This window comes from Excalfactoria chinensis, chromosome 7, assembly GCF_039878825.1.
Source record: "Excalfactoria chinensis isolate bCotChi1 chromosome 7, bCotChi1.hap2, whole genome shotgun sequence".
Lineage (NCBI taxonomy): Eukaryota > Metazoa > Chordata > Aves > Galliformes > Phasianidae > Excalfactoria > Excalfactoria chinensis.
This window is the reverse complement of record NC_092831.1, coordinates 33468662-33491557: the sequence shown is the minus strand read 5'-3', so window position 1 is coordinate 33491557 and position 22896 is coordinate 33468662. Positions and strand designations below refer to the sequence as shown.

Here is a 22896-nt window from a genome sequence, read left to right as displayed (position 1 = left end):
CTTTATGTACTGGCAGGAAAAAGCAGAAAGACTGAATTCAACTGCTACTGCCATCCCAAAACTTAGTGTGGAGATTGATGATTGAACAGCACCATCTAGCTATAAAACTAGGAACAGCTGCACCTCCTCACAAATGCCAGCTCAACACACACCCCAGTAACGAGCTCTATAGCTACTGCATAAACAGAGCAATATTATCTCTAAACCCTCCCTTTCCCCAAACTGCTCTATAAACACAGAACTTATTCACTTCAGACACTCATCAGAAATAGAGAAGAGCATTTAAATGATCAGTACACAAAGCAGTACGAGGTGCACGTTTATAATAAATAGTTCATAATTCATCAAGTTGGAGAAAGCTGTAACTACTCAAAATGGGTTATAAGCAGAAAATGAAAGCTTTCCCATTTTAAGAATTATTTTTCTTCTTTAATCTCAGCCCATGCAACACACAAGAGGAATTCTGGTCAGTCAAGCAGGCCTGGATCTCAGACCACCCCAAACCTGAGATAGGAAGACGCTTCCCCATGAGTCTAATTCTACCTCCCTCACTTTCTCCATGTGTTGGGGGAGGAATGAAAAGGCTGGTCTACATGACAGCAAAACCCACTGCCACTAAAGCATTTGGGAGTGCCTCTATTTAAGAGATTTGTTGATTTTACCCTCCCAAAAAATCACAATCCTAACAAGTTGTGTCATTTTTGCTGCAGATTGCCAGAAGTGATTATGAAAGCACACAAGACCTAGATAAAATCTTTTATATATATATATATATGCAAATATATATATATATTTAAAACAGTCTATTGTCTATCATGAGTTTTAGTCCCTCAGGGACTTGTTTCTTCCAGCTGTGCACTTTACTCATAACCTATCACAATGTTGTTACTCGCTGCCAAGAACTATATTCATTTAAGTAACAGGAGGCCAGGAAGTGGTCAAGGCTTCAAAAGTTTCTCCTGATTTCAGAGAGGTGTTTGAAAGAGTTTTGTTAAAAGCTTAGCGTTCTTCAGGTCTGAGTTGAAGCACCTAACAGAAGTGCAGCATGCAACACTACATCTATCACTAACACTGAATAAATGTAAGAAGAGAGATGCAAGTAGAACTGAAGATTTAAGAGCACTTGCCTCTCCAAAATGCTATGTTCCTTATTCAAAACCTTACCAAAGGTTCAAAAACGTCAATCCAAAATGCTCCACCTTTTGTGCCTTCTTGCAACACAAGATGCGTAAGGCTAAAAGAGCAAGCGCTGCCACATTATGGAAGGAACATGTGAATATCAGGGTGCTTCAACAACTTGTTTTTGGTTTGTGATTGCTCCTAGAACTGCTCTAGACCTCCCTTCCTCTCATTTCCCTATCCCAATTTCTGGCTGGAGAAATAAAATCACTTCCTTAATTCATTCTAGAAAGCTCAGGTCTGCTAGATTTTACTAAGGTAGCATCTGGTGATATGGTAATACTTACTGTACGTGGTTAACTGCACCAGAGATCCCTACGCTTTACAGGTAGTAATGACTGATGATAGGTTGATAGGACCAGAGGACAATTAAGATTGAAACAATAATTACATAGCCACATAAATGCAGTGTGTGCCTTATTGCATCTATGGCAAGGCTGAGATCAAACAGGCTAAAAAAGACTACTAAATGTTGTATGAGACTAAAAGCTCAAGTCGAGAAAGAAAGGACAACACAGAGAACATAAAGGACTGAAGGACTAATGCAGGTAAACAGTAAACAACACACAAAGGAGGAGTTTGAGCAAAAATGGAAAAAAAAACATAGAAGAGGAAAAAAAGGTCATCATTACAATATATAATAACCACAGTTCCTTGCAGGCCATTTCCATCTTACTTTCTCTGTCGTCTTAGATGATTTTTGTGATGCTTCATAATCCTTTTTTGTTTCTAGGATTCTTTTCACAAGTCCACCTGGAGAAAATGAGGATATTTCTCAGCACTGTTGGTACAAAAACATTACTCTAAACATTCAAGACAATAACATCAAACCCAACATGAACAGCGTTCCATTGTATTTCAATTACTGAAATACAGGATACTTTAAATTTATTTTTCCACTGTCTTATCTGCATACACATGCACATGTGTATACACAGATAGCAATCTGCTAGTTATTTTTTGGTACAGAGAAATAGGCCTCCCTAAATCACATCCAGTGTGGCCACAATGGACTGAATGCCCCGAATCAGATATCTGAGCTCACAAGTAAGCATAGCCGCTGTCATGAACCAGACAATCAATTTTCCTAGAAGCTTTTCTATAACTCGCCTTGACCAGCCAACCCCTTCACTTATTTCAAAGAGACATACAGAAGATACATACTTGACATCAGCTGTAAATCCCACTGCTCAGCTATACAAGACTTCATTTGAGAAATATTTGCCATGTTCTTGCAAAGTTGCAAGGTTCTGCTCCATCAAAAGGTATTTTGCTGCTGTATTCTCCATTTTAAGCACTTAGCACTTGGTTAAACTTGTGGCTTTACTCTATATGTATATGCATACAAATACATACAAAAGCAAACATACCATGCTTCTCATCCTCCACCAGATCCACTTCTGGCTCCTACACATGCAGGGAGAAAGCTTTAGTTGGAAAAACTTGGTATTATTATGATATAAAACTATTCAACAACACGTCCAGCTAGAAGCTACTTAAACAAGCAAGCTACAAAGGCTGAGAAAAGGTTCTCTAATTTGTAACATTAACAAACCATTTCCAGCTCTGGCATTTCAGGCACGGGCAAGGCTGCCTCCACCACAAACTGGTCATCATCATCATCAGAAGCCTGCTGGTCTATGATCACATTTGAGACTGCTTTAGCACTACCGTTCCTGATAAGAGATGAAACGAACATGAAAACCTATTAGGTTTTTAGGCCCAATCCCAACCAGATCTATCCCCTCACCTCCTTCCATAAAATAAAGCAGCACACCAAATTCCTTCACTGCCATTAGTGCTGAATACACTGCTTTAGTGCTTGGCACTTATGTGACATCACCTGCAAGACATTTTGGCCATAAATTCAAGGGGCTGTTTCAGCCTTTTTTTGAGCATGACATACACTACATACCTCAAAGATCTCTTCTATTGATAGTTAAGATTAACATTCCAGGCCTACCTGTTTCAAAGTTCCCAGTGGCAAAAAAATTAATCAAATTGTATCTATCATTGAACTTCCTGATATGGCCACTAACTGTAACTTCTAAATAATACACTAGATTAGCAGAAAGGCTCGAGTTTTCCAGCCTGAATCAATAGGGTGACCTATCCTGATGCTATTCACTGGCACAGGGTGAACACAACGTCTTAGAAAACTGTGGCTTAAGAGCCAACAGCATCTCTTCTGCATCTCCTATGCTCCTCACCTTTCTGGAAGCAAGGCCTCCGTGCTCTCTTGGCGTTTCACTACTCGGGGTGGTGCTGGCCTTGCACTGCCAGGGCGAGGAATACGTCTGCAAGAAAAAAGACTTTTCACCTATGCTGTAAAAGGAAGCTCACTTTCCCCCAAAGGAACAGACATGCACATCCAGATGAATTGAGTAACTTAGCCAATGCATAAAACCAATGGAAACACACCCCCAGAGTAGAATCCTATATGGCAATACCTTCTGACCTAGTAGGAGTCTGGGAAAACCTAACAAGTGTGACCTTCAACAAGAATAATATCATTTTGGGTAAAACCACCTCTTAAGTTTGTCTCACTAAAAATAATCTGGATACAGCACAGTTAACTAGCAATAACACCAAAAGGAAAAAGTATATTTCCATAAGTAATATAACTACAGTAGCTTATTTCTGGGCAAAGAAAAAGTAAACTGGGATTTGAAAGTCAAGTTCATCTTATCCCTAACATCACACTTCTGAAGTGATGCAATAGACTCCTCACAGACCACTCTTAATTTAATAAGATTACATCAAGGCACTTTTTGGATTAAGAATGTACATCCAAGACATGAAGTTTCCTTCACAGAAGGAAATGAAAACAAATAAAATGAACCATACATGGGATAATATTCATTATTGCATGCCACGAGCACAAACTGCTTCACATTCCCTTGCTATTTTCCAATTGACAGCTGTAATGCTATAACGGGATGGAAAGTACTAGGATAATAGCAGGGTGGCAAAGTCTTCGGCTGCAGCAAACGAGAACAAGCCCAAGCACAGCAGCCACAGATGCAAAGAATGAAGGAAAAGAGCTGCTTGACTTTGAAAAGCCTCAAATACACAAAGATCTCCAGCAAGAGACACCCTCATCTCCACTGCCAACCCTTAAATGAGGTGCGGGAAGAGGTGGATCCTGGTTCCAGCCCTTCCAATCACTCAGACACATTGATGCACCTGAGCTCCATTGGGCTGGCCCTGCCTTCCCACCAGGTGTTCAATCACTGCTTCAACATTTCCACTACAACTATGTTACCTCCAGACACCATTGGTGCTTCACTCAAACAGAATAAAGAAAAGGAACCAACCTTTGGATAGTCTGAGGTGGAAGATCATTGGGTGCTTCACCGTTTTCAGATACAGCAGGCTTTTCAGGATCAAGGTTTTCTGCTTCGTCTTCTATTCAATAGAAAAAAGTGTAATAGTGGTTTACCTGCTATGTAGACAATGCAAATCTAATTCTTTACAACAGTATTTCAAGCCTTATCAACACTATACTTTAATGTGTTAATGAAATGAATTGTATGACAAACTAAGTGCAACTCTACAAGCTTTATATATCCAAGGTCTCAGCTGATTTCTTGCTCTCACTTCATCTTAATGTCTACCACACGTGTTGCTTACAAGATAGAAAGGAGAATTCTGCCCTCACCATTCACCACTGCCCCATTTATCTGCTGCTGTAGGAAAGGTTTTGTGGATCGCTTTTAATATGAGCAGAACCCACAAATACAAGTAATGGGAAGGAAAAAAATGTCATGTGCAGGCATTAAGGAAATGGAAATGGTATGTTTTAAAGCAGTTGCTGCAATAACTACCTGTAACAAGAAGTTCCCCATAGGATCTGCTTCTTTTCAAGTTAAAAAAAAAAGAAGTAATAGTTTATGGCCACTTTATGTCCTTGGGTTTCTCTCCTCTTTGTAAAGCACTTAACCTGAACTACAAAGCACTTGCACAGATTGCTTTTTGGTATTCTTTTTACTAAAAACAACCTAAATAAGGTCTACTTAGAGCACGCAAAGACAACCAAATTGCATTTTGCTACATTCCTTTTTCTTTCTTAATCTTTAGCATATAGCAGAGGACTAAAAAAAAGCCCTCACTAAATTGCAGAAGTGCTTCATTTATTAAAAAGCACTGATTAATTTCTAATAGAAGATTTAGCTATCCCTGGTATGTTCAATGCTGGCTTTCTGCCACTACAAAGTACCAGCAGTACTACCTGCAGCTTCTTGCTGAGATCTACTGCCAATGCCAGGAGAGCAGGGATGAACACAAGTGACTCTTTCCAGCAATCCACACTTGAGTGCTAAAGGCATCAGGGTGAAATTTCTCCCAGTTGTGTAAAGTCACACAAATGTATTGGCCAAATGTCTATATTTCCTTGGACTGACACAGCTATAAGGCCCTAAAGGCCACAGTTGGACTGGGAAGCAGCCTTTGATATCTCACACTGCAACCATTCTATGATACAAGGAGTCCTGATTGGTATATATTGGTGCCACTCAACTATCCCACCTCAGGGCAGGTCTATGAGTGATATGCAATTATTTCATTTGTTCAGTCTTAAACATAACCTGAAATACATTCAAGACATGGCAATAGCAGCATGCTTGTTTGAACATCCCAGGGATATTCAAAGCTCTCAAGAGCTACTGTAACTAGCTCTTGATCTCTAAGGAAAGATGGAATATAGTTCTATGAGAAGACTCCCAAGGAGCTCCACAAATAGGGATAAATTAGCATCATGACCAGCAATTACCAAGCTACCCAAAAACCCTGTGTTAACATGGCCTGGTTATCTCAGCCCTTCAGGCCCCACATTGGTCACCAGATGGACTATTGTGGTATAACCTGGCAGTTAGCCCAGCACCACACAGTCTCATTCCCCTAAAGTACAACTCGTCAGCTGAGATAAAACTATTAAGACAGGGAAAAGGAAAAGGATAATAGTTATTGCATATACATATGAACGTATACCACAAGTGATGCACAAGCAATTGCTCACCACCCTCAGCAAGCCCACAGGCAGTGTAAGAGGGCCAGATGAACTCCCACCCCTTCAAACTCATTCTACACAATGTCATGTTGTCTGGAATATCCCTTTGGCCAGTTTAAATCAGCTGTCCTAATTCTGATCCCTCCCAGCTTCATGGGCCCTTTGATACGAATGGCCTTGGCTATCTACAACATGCTTAGCTATAAACATCACTGTGTTACCAACACTGTTTTTCTCCTAGAACCAAAACACAGCATCATATCAGACACTCTTGAAGGAAACTGTTCCAGCTGAAACTAAGACAGTGGTATCAACTGCCCTAACTTGTTTGTGTGTCTGGATGTGAAGAGAATAAAACCACAGTTTTTTTGCTTCATTCTCAGCTCTTCCTCCTACATTTGCTCCACTTATGCCACGTATGCTGTATTTGGATACAAATATCTCACTAGCAATGCACGTTTAGGGAGCCATACACAACTTTTTGGGGTTTTTTTTTGTTTTGTTTTTAGTGGAGAAATAAGAAAGCAGAGATGGAATTTGCCTCAAAGTTCCTCCAAAACACAAACACTAAGTGACACTTCCAAACACCCACACAAAAAGGAAACAGGTAGTTACACAGAACAAGTCACCAAGAGATTCAGGAGCATTTTCCGTGGCATAATATAAGCACTGGCCACTGAAAACATGTATTCTTCTGTCCTTCCTTACCTTTATGCAAGAATTCCTTTCTTTTATCCTTCCTTACCTTTAACCAACTGCATGGAGTCAAGGCTGACCTCACAGCGCTCAAATTAGCCTTTCCAAGGCAGACAAGCTCTTATTCCACCTACCTTTCTGTTTAACTACAAGTTCTGGTTCTGCTTTCTCATGCAGTTTAGCAGCATTGTCCTCTGAAGTCCCATCTGCTACGCTCTTCATTTCTACTGTTCCTAGAACAAAAGTTTATAATTAAATGATACAATTACAATTATAAATTAAAAAAAAAATCCATTCTAAATACCTGTTACACTTAATGTATCTTTAAGAGCTACCTTAGATTCATAAACCATCTCGAGTGCAAACAGCTAACATTTAAAGTTCACAAATATGTTCTAAAAGATTATTGATTCAACTCCTTACGTTACTGCAAACAAAGGCAATTTCTTCAGTTCAGAAGTGAGTTAGATATTATTTCTAAGTCTAATAGCTAGTAAAATAATAGTTAACAAATAAAGAGTAAGTAATTGCTTAAACAGACAATACTGTTTGTGTGCTACTTGGAATGCACTTTGGTTTGTTCCAAAGGGTTTCCCTGTAAAAGCATTTCATACTAAAGCCATTAAGAAGTTTCAAGCAAGAAAAGCTTATTTTCAGTACATGAACCCCACAACTTGAAGAAGAAAGCCCAAGTTTTGGAATACACTCCTGATTCCTACATTATGTGCCATGGAGGGCAAAGAGAGTCAAAGGAGGATCAATTCAGCACCATTTGTATATAACTCCCGAAAACAAAACTTTGGTTTTGCCATGTAAGAAGTACACACACACACACACACACACACAGCCTTAACCTCACTTGCAATATGTTCAGTTTTTACATTCCTCAAAATACAGCAGAAGCAGAAATGGGAAGATGCAGAAAGATATGGAAGATATCTGCAGACACAGAAAGAAGGGTCCTGAAAACACCGGACATGAACTGAATTGAGTGCTTCTGCAGGTTGAGTGACTGGAATATAAATGTAAAGAACAGATCCACTGGGTTCCTATCTTCTAGCTACCGAATTCCCACCACAACAAATCAGCTGTTTGGAACGCTCAGGAAGACTTAGCAGATATAAACCCAACTAACAGACTAACAGTGTTAGCAAGGTTGGAAGGGACCTCTAGAAATCACCAAGTCCAACCCCTCTGCTAAAGCAGGATCCCTACAGCAGGTTGCACAGGTAGGCACTGACTGACTTGACCACATATGGTTGACCATAGCTGTAATGACAGACACTGTTGGAAGCCAAAGACTTACAAACACACACAGTTGTTTCAAAACCCTTTAATCAAAGGGGTTTTGGTGAGCAACTCCTCTTAGTCTGCTCTCCAGGTTACACCTGGACTACTGCAAGTGCCTCAAGTTATGTAAGTCATTTTAAAAGGTTTTGCTAGTCTCAAATTTAACCCACCATCTTTTTGACTAAAAAAACCCAGAAAGTTGTTCACAAATGCGTATGGTTTAATGTACTGCTTAACAAACAAACGCCCAGAGAAATCCCTTATTGCACTGAGCATTAATCAGTCAGCCTCACAGAACATGGCTTTTTTTCCCCTTTCTTTTCTATGACAAATGTCATATTTTTGTTTATAATCCCAGGATTTCTAAAGAAATCCAATACTCAAGGACTTCAGACCCTTGAGAAAGGATCAGAAGAAATTGAGAAGATAAATTTAGGAAGTACACGCTTCCCAAACATTAGCACGTGATGAAGTTAAATATTTCAGGGTTCACATTTGTATAATTAATACCTACAGGAAAGCATATCTTGCTTCATAAATGTCTTTAATCTTACTAAAACTACCTTAAACAACACGTCTTAAATCTTACTTAAACACCGTGCTGAATATTGATCTGTTTAAAGTATTTAAAGAACCTTTACATGTTCCATTCTGTACAGTAATGTGCAATATTTAACCATTTGAGTTATACTTGAGATCTACTTACCCCATGTAACAGAAATGAGAGCAAAATTAAGTCTCTCAGAGTTTTTCAGGTAATTTGTCTCTAATTTTGCCATATTATGGAACAAAGAAACAGTTTCTGTGAAACTAATGGGCAAACAGTCCAGTCACAGAGTCCATTCAGAGAGAAAACTCAATTGAGAGGGTTGAATTTACACCTGCAATTTTGTATAAAGAATGTGACCAGACTGAATTAAATACTACTCTCCATGTACCAAATCTATGCAGAAGAACAGCCCACTGGATTCATAAACGGTAAAAGATTCCTAAAGGGTAAAAAACAAGCACTCAAAATAATAAGCAAGGATATTTAGGATTTTATCCTGTTCCAGGATAACAACCCTCCAGCATATCTAATAGAACAAATACTATCCTCCTGGTTACCTTCTCCTCTGGGTTTGGAGCGTTGCCTTGATCCTTTTGTTGAAGGTTGCCTTGATATTCCTGCAGGACTTTCACCCTTTAAAAAAGGAAGAAAAAAAGGCACAAATTTATATATCTTCACATAAAATATATATATATCTGTATATTCAAAATTAAAGTTGAATCACCTGTGTTGATTTTTTTTGGTCTGTATTTATTATACGTTAAAAAATACTTACAAAACTGATGCACACACAGAAAAAATAGCTAAAGGCTATTTTGCTCAGAAGAGTTTGCAGATGTTTTTGCTGGATATGTGGGAGTTATCTCTTTTTTTTTTTAATGAGCTTGAAATGTGATCGTATTTCACTACTGTAAAGGTAACTTCCAAAGGTGGACCAAGCACATCCAAGGCAGAGCTCTTGCAAAACTTGCAATGCATGTGTGATGCCATAACTGGTCTAGGAGTAGAATGCTTTGCTACTAAGTGAGCTACCCAAAGGGTTAAGATTCTTAGAGTCCCCTCCATGCTTCAGCCACATTGCACACACAGTTTCTCTTCAATCTTCTGGGAAGTGTTTTGAACTTCCTTCCAAAACAGAAGATAGACACTAAAAGATTGTGGCACTAGACACACACAGTCCTTTACTAAAACATGGCCAAACAGAGACATTGGTCTTATTGGAAAGGCCATCAAAAAGCAGCAAGTGATCTGAAGGTACAGCTGGAACAGAAAGAGTAACGATAGCAGTAGAGAAGTGAAAAAGATAAAATCAAAGCAAAAATCAGGACAGTTATGAGGACTCTGTCCTAAGCCCACAGGCGATTCTGAGAGGCCAGGAAATGAAGGCAGGAAAGCACACACAAGCATGATTATTTTGTTTTCTCTGGATATAGCTTTCACTGCCTGAAGTTAAGAACAGCTGACTGACAATACTTCCTGCAAAGGCCCTGTGTTAAACCTCCATATGCCTCCAGAGAAAGGGCAAGGTGTAAAGGAGAGCTCCTGCTGGCCCAGCACAGCTTGTGGGTACAGATGGGGGCAGAATGGAAGCAGCGTGACTCATTCCACAAGATACTGACACATTTTAAAGAAATCTGATAGAAGGCCAAGATGCAGTTAATACTGAACTTATTGGTTAGTTAATATTGAAGTGGTTCATCTCAATTACTACCACCTTTGACAACAATAACGCTACGCCAGGGGCAAAAGTTGAGCACCCCACAGCTTCACAGTCTGGTTGTAGAGACCTGCAAGGCCGCATCTGGTACACTCAGCATTTAGCAGCAATTTGGGTGATGTAATTATTAGCACAGGTGGGGAAGGAGTTGAGAGTAGGTGCTGGGGCTTCTGGAGGAGCGCATTCGGTCATTTATTTATGGCAGGTAGTGACTGCAAACGCTGCTTAACACTTTTGTCGTGCCAGATGTGCACGCTGGCAACAGGTGCAAAGTAAAACTCTAATCACTATGGTAGCATACAAAAACATAAAGCCCGCTATATTTATGACTCGAGTCTTTCCAAAGGGAGATAAAATAAGTCCTCCTTCTTCTTACAAATTCCAAAGTTCCACAACTTTGAGAAGCAGTAAATTAGAAAGTATTAAAAGTCATTAAAAAGTAATTTTACACTCCATCTCACACCGTACAGGAAGAAAAGCATTTAAGTGGGATCCTAGATGGATGTACATGCTTCCCGGTTTTGAGTCGTTCCATTTCTATTTGGAGAGGATACGGTAGTCTGCTGTAAACCATCCAATTGGCTGCTTTGTTATGAATCTTTAAATAGGCTGATTTTAAGACATTAGAAAATAACAGTTTGTAATGTTATGGTCAAGAAGAACGTGCTCTGAAAGGACACCCTGCCAAACTGCCAATCCCCCTTTCTTTCCATGCAACAACCAACCCCTATATTCACTGTATTATCTCATAAACAGTTTCTATCAGTAACTTTTATACAGGGATCTTCAAGCTCCATGTGCTCTGATTTGTGAATAGGACTACTGTTACAACTTACTGACAGTCCCACTAATGCCTGGTACTGAATATTAGCAGAAGGCAGCACACACAGGAGGTCAGATTTTTCTCCTCTATTATAGCTATGCTATTTGCCTTGTGTGTATGCACACAGCAGTAGTTGAGCAGTTTCTGCCCTCCTAACTAACTCTGGGCAATCAATCATAAAGTTTGGAAAAGACCTGTAATCTAATTCAATCCTCTGTTTCAGATGATTTTGCTTCTAATTAGACCCATGCTACAGGAGGTATATTTACATGTGTACTGGCAGTAACACATATATAGATACAACAATAAAACAATATATACATGAATAAACCCAAGGAAGCTGTGGATGCCCCATCCCTGGAGGCATTCAAGGCCAGGCTGGATTTGGCTCTGGACAGCCTGGTCTGGTGGTTGGTGACCCTGCACATAGCAGGAGGTTGGAACTGGATGAGCATTGGAGTCCTTTGCAACCCAAGCCATTCTATAAAACACACCTTCTGTTTCTGTGTAACATATATATAGGCACATAAATACAGCTCAGTTCTAAGGCTCAAAGACATTCATTGCTCTGTTCTTTAAATTGCCTGTATTTCTTGTATTTATTCCTAAACAGCCATCATTATTAACAGGCATAATTTATTAGTGTGTAGCAGCAACATGGAAAGATCCATCTGACTGTGTGACAATGACACCAGGATTGTATCAATCAATTACCTTTTCCTGAGAGATGCTCAGAAGATGATGTTCTATTGCTGTTAGATTCTGCTAATTAAAACCCTTCAAACTCAGAGTTATTAGGAAAAAAAGCAGCTATTTCTTACAATACAAATGTGAACATTGGCCTTCTGTTACCTGAGTCAATTATGAATAACTGACAGCAAAAAGCATTCCAGCTCACAGCACTGGAACAAAATGATCTATGCCATGTTTAGGAGATTTCCATGGAACAATTCTCTCTGCTGCTTCAAGGGCAGTTATGTCATTTTTCATTCAGTAGTTGTTTCATTACAGATGAGTTCCAACAGAAGTTCATTAGATAGGACTTTAGAGGCTGATTCAAATGACCTGTTCCAGAGCAATATGGTTTGGACAGCAAAGAAATAAAGGTCGTTACTGAAGTGGCCAGAAGTTACAGGATATTACAAAAAGCTTTAGCCAAAAGTTTCAGCAGCCATCTGTAAAATGGAAGAGACTTTTCCAACGTGTTTTGCCGTAGGGGTAAATGACATACCTGCTCTGCAGACACTTCCATATAAGCGGCACCATACGCTCACAAGGTCTACAGCTCGAATCACCTCTTGTCAAAAGACAAAGTTGTCTTATTATTCTGTAGCATGACAGATTGAGCTTCTGAGTTGTCTGCTGCACAACAAGATTTCTACCTGAGCTGGGCTGAGTGAACAGAACACAACCTGGCTTGCTCCAATCAGAAACAATGTGGCACGTAACAGCCTACAAGCAGAAAGGAGTCTCCTGATTGCCATGTGTTGGCCAAATGTTTCTTCTTAATTCCTACTTATATTTGCTTTCTTCTAGTTCCAGCAAATTATAGATACCCACGTGATGACTATCACATGCCCGGCAACATTCAGTTTCTTCAGTTCAAGAAAAATACATGAAGAAAAAAGAAATCAACCTGTAAAAATTGAAGTAGTATTTTAAGGCTGGCCTCAGATGATTAGCAGAAAAATGAAAATGTCGATGAATAATGATAGACTCTTTTCTAGGTTCCAGATCTCAAAGGAGTAATACTAATGACTAAACTTTATATGGAGAACTTGCTGCAGCCTTCCAGTCCTTAAAGGAAGCTTATAAACAGGAGGGGGACCAACTTTTTACATGGTCTAACCATGATAAGACAAGAAGGGATGGTGTTAAACTAAAAGAGGGGAAATTTAGGTTAAATATTAGGAAGATATTTTTTACTCAGGAGGTGGTGTGGCACTGGTGCAGGTTATCCAGAGAGCTGCAGGTATCCCATCCCTAGAGGCATCCAAGAGCAGCCCGGATGGAGCCCTAGGCAGCCTGAGCTGGTGGGTGACAACACTGCCCACGGCAAGGGGATTGAAACTGGATGGTCTTTAAGGTCCCTTCCAACCTAAGTCATTCTATGACTCTACAATAAGCCACTGCTGTGTAAATGAACCCAAGAGGAACAAAACAGGAAAGAAGAAGAGTTCAGTCCTCAGGGCAGAAGAATGCAGGCAACACATTAGGCAATGGCATATCAGACAGCTTGAAAGGGGGCTGTTTTAACTTGTTTCACTTGCTGTGTATTTTTAGAAAGCTGAAAAAATGAATGCTTAAGATATATTAATGCAGCACACACGACCAAATAATGCAATCAAATACTCTTTGTAGGCATAAATACCAAAGTTGTTTCCTTTGCTTTTAATACATTTGTTTCACATGACATAAATGGTATTACAGCAGTTTAAGTCAGGGTAAATCCCTGGGAATAAAGGCATTATCCTGCTGTGAAACTACTGGGAGGAAAGTAAGATCAACCACAGTGCACTAAGGTGCACCTCTCAGCTATCTCATGATGGAATGTTCTCTAAATCACTTTACACAGCTATCCAAGCTCTCCAGCTTTAAAAGACTCATTGGGAACGTTTTCATTTCGTTCCTCTCTTGCACAGTCTTAGTAAGGTGGCTGTTTGTCATGCACTGGTCTAAAGCATATGTTTTCAACACCTAAAAGCAAAGCAGTGTCTACCGTTATGCAAGCAAGTAAAGGAACAGCATGTTATCTAGATTTAAGGTAGTAAACCAACATGCCTTGGAATCACTCCCAAAAGCACTTAAGACGGGAAATGAAACTTTACTGCCCCAGCATATTACAGTGGTGCCCAAGAGCACTACGATAGCTTGGGACGAGGCTCAGAATTTCCATTAGAGACCCAATTTGCAGGAAGTTTAACTTGGCCATGAACGTTTGCTTCAGGCTAAAAACTATTTTATAAGCTCTCCCTCCAAGTGCCAATAATTTAAAAACTTTGGTTGGATTTCAGTCAAAAAACAGCTATAAATTTGTCATCTCATGTAGAAGACACGATGATGTCAGTGGCCCACAGACTTCCAACAGAGACGCCTGCTGGACTTGGGATGCTGCCTATTTCTTCCTAGCATGAACTACCTTCAGGCTAATTTATTGAAGGCTCACTCTTAAACATTTAGCCATACGGTTCCTTAATTCCCCATATTGCCTCAGGTCATCAAGAAGCGGCAGATGCAGACACAATGGTATCCCAAACAACAGCTACTGTTCAGAGGCAGTCAGCAAGTTCCTATTGAACCCTACAATCTTCCAGCTGCAAAACACAACGCAAAACTGGATTTATTTTCCATTCAACCCAGCCACTGCTATTAAAACACCTGTCCTAAATCCTAGCAGCTGGCATGTTTTGGATTGAGGGTAAGAACAATACTGATAGCACACTAACGGTATAGATGTTGCTAAGGAGTGCTTACACTCAGCCAGGAACTTTGCAGCTTCTTGTGCTGGCTGCCAACAAGGAACTGGGGTGCACAGAGAGATGGGAGGGGACAAAACCAGGACAGCTCACCTAAGCTTACCAAAGGGATATCCCATACATACGGCATCACCCTGAGATGGCCAGGACTCCATTGCTGGGCATCAGTCAGCTGGAGTTTCACGCTGCTTGTTTGGTCGGTTTTCTTTACTTTTTCTTGTCTTATTAAACTCTATTTATCTCAAGCCGCCCCCCCCCCCCCCCCCCCTATTTTTGCACTTTGAACTTTTCAGTTCTCTCCTCCAGCCCAAAGCTGGGGGAGCGAGTGAGCAGCTGCATCACGCTGAGCTGCCTGCTCAAACAAACATACAACAGCATTCCAGGAAAGACTCGAGAGGAAAAAGGAGAAACCTTTGAACAAATAAACATTCTCCTGTAGTAGTCAACTAAATAGAAATACCCAGACAACCTATTTTAGAGCCCTCAAACTTGGCATCTATTTCACTTTCAATCTTCATTTCCTTAATGCAGATTTCCAAACCATTCTAAAATGGAACGCTTTCAAAGCTCGCCTTCCCCAGTCTTCTATACCATTAACCTCATCATCTGGCTGGCACCTGCTGGCTTTAGTTGGCCTCTGCAGTTTTCTAAGTTTGGATTCCTCAGAATCTGCAGGCTAAAATGAAATATTTGCTTTAGATTCCATGTGCTGACTAACAGCCTAGTTAGCTGAAATATATGACAAGGGAAATGAGCATACAGTGCAACTGGGTGCACTTCAACAGCATTCTTAGCCATCTACCTGCTCTCCTCAACCAGCTTGGCTCTCTTGGAAGACTAACAGAGCAAGATTCACTGTTCAATTGATCTCTCTATGGAAAAAGTAAGCTCAAGAGTGAGACAAGCAACCAGCTATGGCTCAACAAAGCTCTCTTTAACCCTCACCTTTCCCAAAAGCTAGCTTTGGCTGAAGCAACAGCATGCATGACAATGACAGTGAGCAACTCCAACAACAGCTGCCACTCCACTCTATCAGATTGAATCTAATGTGATGAGGAGAATTCAAGCAAGCACAGCTCAGAAAATAAACTGCTTAACAGACATTCAGGAAGCATGGTCAGATAAGTCTGATTGCTCACAGACAGGAAGGTGCACACACAGCCTCAGCCACATCCTTAACAGATTAAATCCATACCAAAAAAACATTCAATTTGGGAAAGCAAGGACTGTTACAGAAAGCGCTTCATAGTTGAACACTGCTCTGAGATAAGATTTCACTTACCTTTTTCTCTGCTTTATCCTTTCCGTGTTCTTGTCCATGCTCCCCATCCTTCCCTCTATCTCTCTGTCTGTCCCTCTCACGGTCTTTTTCCTTTTCTCTGTCTTTCTCTCGTTCTCTCTCCCTACCCTTATCTTTGTCTCTTCCTTTCAGTCTGTCCGTTTCTCTTCCTCCTTCATTTTTTTTCTCCTTTTGCTGTAATTTATCCCATCCAATATTATCTTCTCGTTCTATGTCTCTTTTTCCCTTGCTTTTTTCTGTTTCTCTTCCTTGTTTGGTAGTTCTGCTTTTGTTTCTTTCCCTTTCTTGTTTTCCTCCTTCCTTAGAGTTGTCCCTTTCAGAGTCTTTGTGCCTGTCTTCATTATCCTTCTGTTTTTCACTTTCCTTTTCTCTTTCTTCACTTTCTTTGACGTCTCCTTTGGGTTTTCTGTCTCTGCTTGAACTTCTGTCTTTAATGTCAGTTTCTCCTCTTCCCTAAAACAAATCAAAAAGCAATATTCAGTTTCAATACATGTCAACTCTACCACATAGTTACCTTTTACATACAACATGCCCACTATAGAAATAAAATACATAATAATAATGGGTAGCCACTGTACCCAACAGGAGTTTCCTACCTCTTTATCCCTGTGGCTTTTTTGGTCTTCTGCTTTGGACTCTCTGCTTTCTATATCTCGAGGTTTACTGGATGGAGGTTTTCCTTTAGCATCAGCTCTTTCCCCAGCTAAGATCTTTTTTACAGCAGCATCGCTGGACAGCTGCAAGAAACAGAAAAGAATCCTGAAATGAGCTACCTTATTAAATATCTCCCTTCTTCCTGACTCTACAGTCAACATGACTTCTCTATTTCTTTTGAGATGCACCTTATATTTCTGCTCTTCTAAATCAAACACCTCTCTGTAACTCTTGCAATAATTTGATCATGCATACTAGGCTTATATAAACAGGCCGTGCTTTTTATCTACTGTAGCAACATCAGATATAAAGCTAGTTAGAATCCAAACCTTTTCCACAATGTGCATCCAGCCTGTGTTTCACAGAAAAGACAAAAGGCTAATAATCTTGGCTCGAATGGACAGACTTCAGCCTTTGGTTATTACATCTCATCACAACGCTGTACAAAGCTGTGCCATCAAACTCAGTCCATCTCAGCTCCTCCTTGCCAATCTCAAACAATTAATAAGGAAGAAGTCTGTCTCATTCAGTTAACTGAAGGGAAATAATACCAGTGTAAATGATCAGATCAACAAAGATTACCCAGAAAACCTTCACACGGCTTGTGAATACTGCAGTATTTCGCTGTTCAAGGAGCAGTTTCTTCTCACTCATCACTTCACAGGTTTTTTAGATGGATATCTAGAATGTATTTGCGTGGGGACCTGGCTCAAACTCTGCTAACGATCGCATTCTATACATCTGTTTATAGTGGTAACCCAACATAGTGTATCTTCTGTAATTAAAAGTAGCTAATGAGTGTCAAACTCTGTCACAAATGTGCTCTGATAACGTATAACACAAACACATATCTCTGTAACAACGTAGATGAAATATATCATAGTATCATAGTATCATAGTATTGTGCGAGTTGGAAGGGACCTTAGAGATCATCGAGTCCAACTCCCGGGATTCGAGCCCTCTGTGTAGCAGAGCGGCACTTCTACCCCCTGCTCCACAGGGGGGGATTCGAACCCGGGCCCCCTGGTGTTGCAAACGGGAATTCTACCGCTGCGCCACCGGAGGCACACAATATGATATATGGAGATGTCATACCTTATTTAAGCAACACTTCCCAATGGCCTGCAGAAACTCATTTGTTTTCTCAGGTTCGTGCCCAGCCACAACACGTGCTGGTTTTACTGACAGTGGCTCTCCTGTTACCATTACAACAGCATCGATGGCCTTCTGAAGGAAGCTGATTTTGGCATCTTTATCCTAGAAAAACAACAATTCAGAAATAACTGTGAGAACCTAAAATAACTCCATACACCACCTCAAGGTTAGGAAACCTCTGGCAGGAGGAATCAGCTGTTATCTCCACAGTTACCAGATGTGATTTAGTTTTATAACTATACTTCAAAAACATCTTTCCCTAAGCATCCTTCAGGGAAGATGATGGCTTTGGGTGATTATGCAACCCATTTAAACACCTGATTTGGCACTGATTGACTGGCTATCTTGTGAGCACAGACCCAGAACGAACCTGGATCTAATTTGACAGACATACCAACAAAAAGGAAAGCAACAGAAGCCTGTAATTCCTCAGCTGAGCAAGGCCAGTACTCTTTCTAAAGGCCATCTGTAGCATTATCTATTCCTGTGGCACTGGGGCTTTACGAGGCTGTCCCTGTGGTGTCTCAAGTCCCGGAGCTGCTCCATAAACAAGAACAAACATGTGGGAAGACAGGCTGTGGAGTCAGGGTACTTCCCGTCTTCAGCTCTTCTAAACAGATTAAAACAAACAACTGCCACATAGCTAGGATTTCCAGATTGTCCCCATTAACATCAGGACCACTTCGCTCTCACCAGTGCCCCCTGCGTTCAAAAACTAAAAACAAACCCAAAAGAAACTAAGGAAGGAAATGCTACAACCTCCTGAGTCAGTAAATAAAGCTCTATCAGAATAGAAACAAACCTCTGCAACGGTGCTGAGAGATTGATAAAACACACAGTATAAATTACATTCTATTAAGCACATAATCATAGACTAGTGGAATCATAAGATGCCTTGGATTGGAAGGGATCTCAAGGATCATCAAGTTCCAACCCCCTGCCACAGGCAGGGCCACCAGCCTCCAGATCTGGTACTAGAGCAGGTTGCCCAGGGTCCCATCCAACCTGGTTCATATACGCATCATATAGAGCTGATGGGAAACACAGCTCACTGAGATCCAGCTGCACGCTCTGTCAGTTTGATGCAGTTCACAGATAATTCCAGCTTAGGAAATCTGCTTTTTGGATCCACAAATGAGATGGACAGTGGTCTCCAAATAAGAGAATTAACCATGTACTGAGCTACTTTCCACAGAACCAATAATCAGGAAGTGCATAAACCACCCATTTAACTAGCTATAGATGAGCCAATAGTTTTAGTTGCTATGTTAAACAATCACCAATGGATGTAGCTGTTTAACTAGCAACACACAACATGCATTATTTGCCATGAATAAGTGACGAGTTTTGAGCCTAGTTGGTACTGGGAGAAGGCAGCATGCATTGCTTAGCAAAGAGGCAAGCACTAGAAGGTAAGCAAACACAGACTTAAGTCATCCTTGCACTTAAGAAAAGCATTTTCACTAATAGCATTACTTTCAGTAATCAGACCTTCATAATGGCTGTAATAATGGTAATAAGACTATTGCAGAACACGCATAACAAGATGCATTATTAAGCAATAATATTTTCTGTATGTGTGTATAAAGTATATATATATCTATATATATGGCTCCAGAGAAACCCTCAAGCGGTGTTCTGATACTTGAGGGGAGCTTATAAACAGCAGGGAGAGCAGCTTCACACACAGACTGATAGTGACAGGACAAAGGGGAATGGCTTTAAACTAAAAGAGGGGAAATCTAGGTTAGATGTTAGGAGGAAACAGTGAGGCTGCCTAGAGAAGGGCAGTGCTCAAAGCCACATTGGATGGGGCTTTGGGCAATGTGGTCTGTGGGAGGTGGCCCTGCCTATGGCAGGGTTTGGGCTTTGGGGTCCCTTCCGACTCAAAACATTGTGATACACCTCAAAATACACCTATCCAAAGAAAGACCAGCATGCTCTGTAAGAAGCTATGTGTGGATTTCTACTGTTTGCGATTTAAGCCTAATTGCTTCAAGGCAACTTTGCTACATGACTATTAACATTATCTGTAATACAACTGTATTTTGAAAGTCAACATCTACTCATAAATCAGACTTCTTGAGACGTGTACAGAAATAGTTGTTTACACACGATAGCTTGTGTCCCCAGTCTTAGCTACATCTACAGTGTCCACAAATAGCCTGGATAAGCTTGCAGAAGAAGGCTTCTGACATCTAAAGGGGGGCTGTAAGGAAGAAGGGGACAAACTCTTTAGCGGGATCTGTTGTGATAGGACAAGGGGAAACGGTTTCAAACTAAAACAGGAGAGGCTGAGGTTGGCTCCAAGAAAAAAGCTTTATACTATGAGAGTAGTGAAACGCTGGCACAGGTTGCCCAGAGAGGTGGTGGATGCCCCATCCCTGGAGACACTCAAGGTCAGGCTGGATGGGGCTGTGAGCACCTGATAGAGCAGTGGGTGTCCCTGTTCACTACAGGGGAGCAGGGCCAGACGGCCTCAGAGTCCCTTTCAAATCAAACGATCTGATTCTATGCATTGCAAAACCAATAGGCAATAGCTCCTGTTTCTATACAATGCCTGAAGAAAGCAATGCAAGCTGAACACAGGAAAGACCACAAGTGCCTTGCAGCACGTTTCAGAGCCCGTTTTTAGTCAGGCTGAATAAATAAGGAAGCTTCGTACCCACCTTGACATTATCTGATTTCAATTCAAAATCCGTGTAAAGCCCTTTCATGAAGCCTGTCACTCTAATCACCTTGAGAAGAGAAGGAAAAGGATCGAGTTAAGGGCGCTCGGAGGCTCCCGCACAACAGCACTCGGTGGCAACAGACCGTGCCTTGTTATTAATAACAATATACTAAAGTAGAACGCTGCTGCCTTCCAGCAGGGCACGTCACGGAAGACGAGCCGGGACCCCCATGACCCTCCAGGCCCCCCCCGCCCCGAGGGCTGACACCCCCAGCCGCCAGGGGGCGCCCTGCTCCCGCCCGGCCCCTCGCTGAGGGGGCGCCGACTCTCCGAGCCCCGCCACGCGAGGGGCAGCCGGCGGGGAGGCCCTGTTGCCTAGCAACAGCAGAGCGGGCCCGCAGGCCGGTCCCCGGCCCACCTCGGTGATCACGTCGTGCAGGTAGCGGAATGGCGGCTTACTCAGCAGCCGATCCGTCAAGGGCGGCTTGCGGATCACTTGCCCCAAGCACTCCTGCGTCCGTCGTACCACCGCCTCGTTCATAGCGACGGCGGGGCCGGCGCCGCCGCCGCCGGCTGTGAGCACTCCCAGCCTGCCCCGCGGCGCAACGCGCCTCACTGCGCAGGCTCGGAGCCGCAGCACGCGGTTGCTAGGCACCGCGCGGCCATAGCAACCGGCATCGCCGCCATCTTAGGCCCTGCCCTGCTTTATGTCCAGGTGGAGGCTGGTGACAAAGGACCCTGCAGGTCCTATTGCAAAGTAGAAGCATGTTGCAGGGACTGAAAAAGCGTGGTAGCTTGCTAAGCAAATTAAATCCAAGATCTGTGTATTTTCTCTCCCAGCTGATTCAGAATGGCTGGTCAATCTGGGAAAGAGTCTCTGAAATGAACCCTAAAAGTATCTCATCCCATACAACCTGTCAAATGCCATGGTTATATTAATAACTATCGAACAAACAGTGAAGCACCAGTGCTCAGTTAATATGTCTTTTGGTGGCTATTATTTTTTTTGCAATTGTTCTATAAATAAAGTACAACAGCCTGACACACTCGGAGATTGATGAGGTTCCCAGACAGGCTGTGACTACAGGATCTTGTAACCCTGGGAAGAAGAAAAGGTGTTGACAGCTTCTACATCTCAGGGCATCGGAAGAGGTCTCAGAGGAAACAAGAAGACTGGGAAGAAGCTGCTCTAGGGAAGAGGGTTGTTTATTTTGGAATCGTATGGTTTATCTGGATTTCTGCCACCAGCTCTATGAAAGTGTCTGTAGTGCCTGAGAATGAATCTTGGGGGTTTAGTTCAGCTTGACCTTTGGCGTGCTCCATTTGCTGAAGAGGCAGTACCCCAAGGAAGCACAGCTCAATTAACTGAGGAATCAAAAGCTAGCAACTCACTAAGACTCCATGAGTCCAGTGGTACTAAGGGGAGGCACAGCAAACGATCCTAGCACTGTAAAACAGATTGCTTGAGGGTTAGTCTGTAGACTTTTTGAGGACCTTGGACTAGAATTAGAGGCTGAGCAAGTTGAGACCAAGGTTTGTCTGCTTCTATAGCACGTTCCCCTAACCTTTCCACACTTTACTTTGGCTTAGTACAGCAGAACTTGCCAAAATAGGCTGGAAAGCAATAAGATACAAGTTCTGCTGGAGAATATACATGCATGTTGGCAACAGAAAGCACCCTGTCTGTCTCTTCAAAGCTTATAGTCTAAGTTCAGTGGCTGTCTGTGTGCCTTTGTGTTACCAGGTAGAAGCAGGAGCCCCAAAGCTACCTTTCACAGGCTAAGAGCAGTGTTGAGCTCAAATGGAGAGAAGTCCTGATACCGCGTGCTTGGGAACATCCTCTTTCGCCTGAGGTTTTCTTTGGGTTATGCAGGTGTGCAGTTTGGCTATGGCCTCCTGTGCAGCATCTCACTTTTCTCTCCTTCACTGGACCTAAGCACAGACAGCTGAGTACAAGCCCTTCTTTTATGGGTAAGAGCTCAGGGTGTGTTGTCAGTTCACCTGCTCTTGTGCCTCCAGCATTACCTTCTCACTGATCTGCTTCCTTGGAACGTGACTGCATTTGCACCTTCTTGCTAGCTTGGTTTCTATTGTTCCTGGCAACATAAATATGATCCTGGAGCTATTCAGTGGCTTAACTCTTTGCAAGACTTCCATACACACACTCATTGGTACAGAAAGTAACCACAGTTTATACTCAGATGTCCAAGAACATCTTAGGTAGAGAAACCCAAACTGGGCATTACTGCAGAGTACTTGTTTGGCAACCAGAACTGAAGTTAGAGGTGGTAGTGGTTTGGGGTATCTATTAAAGGAGGACCACGACAGCTTATTAGGCTTATTCTGGTGGTGGAAATGAACAGCCACACCTGAATAC

General features: G+C 41.8%; 1 protein-coding gene across 4 annotated transcripts in view; it reads right to left on the bottom strand.

The window, feature by feature from the left end:
• The window catches only part of TRAF3IP1 (TRAF3 interacting protein 1), a 30783-nt gene extending 9665 nt beyond the window's left edge, over positions 1–21118 (bottom strand). The window contains exons 1-12 of one of the 4 annotated variants that reach the window (XM_072342382.1): positions 20979–21118; positions 20518–20586; positions 17789–17950; positions 16636–16776; positions 16022–16492; positions 9281–9356; positions 7018–7116; positions 4497–4587; positions 3390–3476; positions 2735–2855; positions 2550–2586; positions 1856–1932 (exon numbers count right to left, since the gene is read on the bottom strand). In XM_072342382.1, the coding sequence (XP_072198483.1) occupies positions 1856–1932; positions 2550–2586; positions 2735–2855; positions 3390–3476; positions 4497–4587; positions 7018–7116; positions 9281–9356; positions 16022–16492; positions 16636–16776; positions 17789–17950; positions 20518–20565 (1410 nt within the window). In that variant the 5' untranslated portion in view covers positions 20566–20586; positions 20979–21118. Of the gene's footprint in view, positions 1–1855; positions 1933–2549; positions 2587–2734; positions 2856–3389; positions 3477–4496; positions 4588–7017; positions 7117–9280; positions 9357–16021; positions 16493–16635; positions 16777–17788; positions 17951–20517; positions 20587–20937 lie in introns of all 4 variants that reach the window. The other 3 variants (XM_072342383.1, XM_072342381.1, XM_072342380.1) reach the window with 3 other exon arrangements.
• Between the last annotated feature and the right edge of the window lie 1778 nt (positions 21119–22896).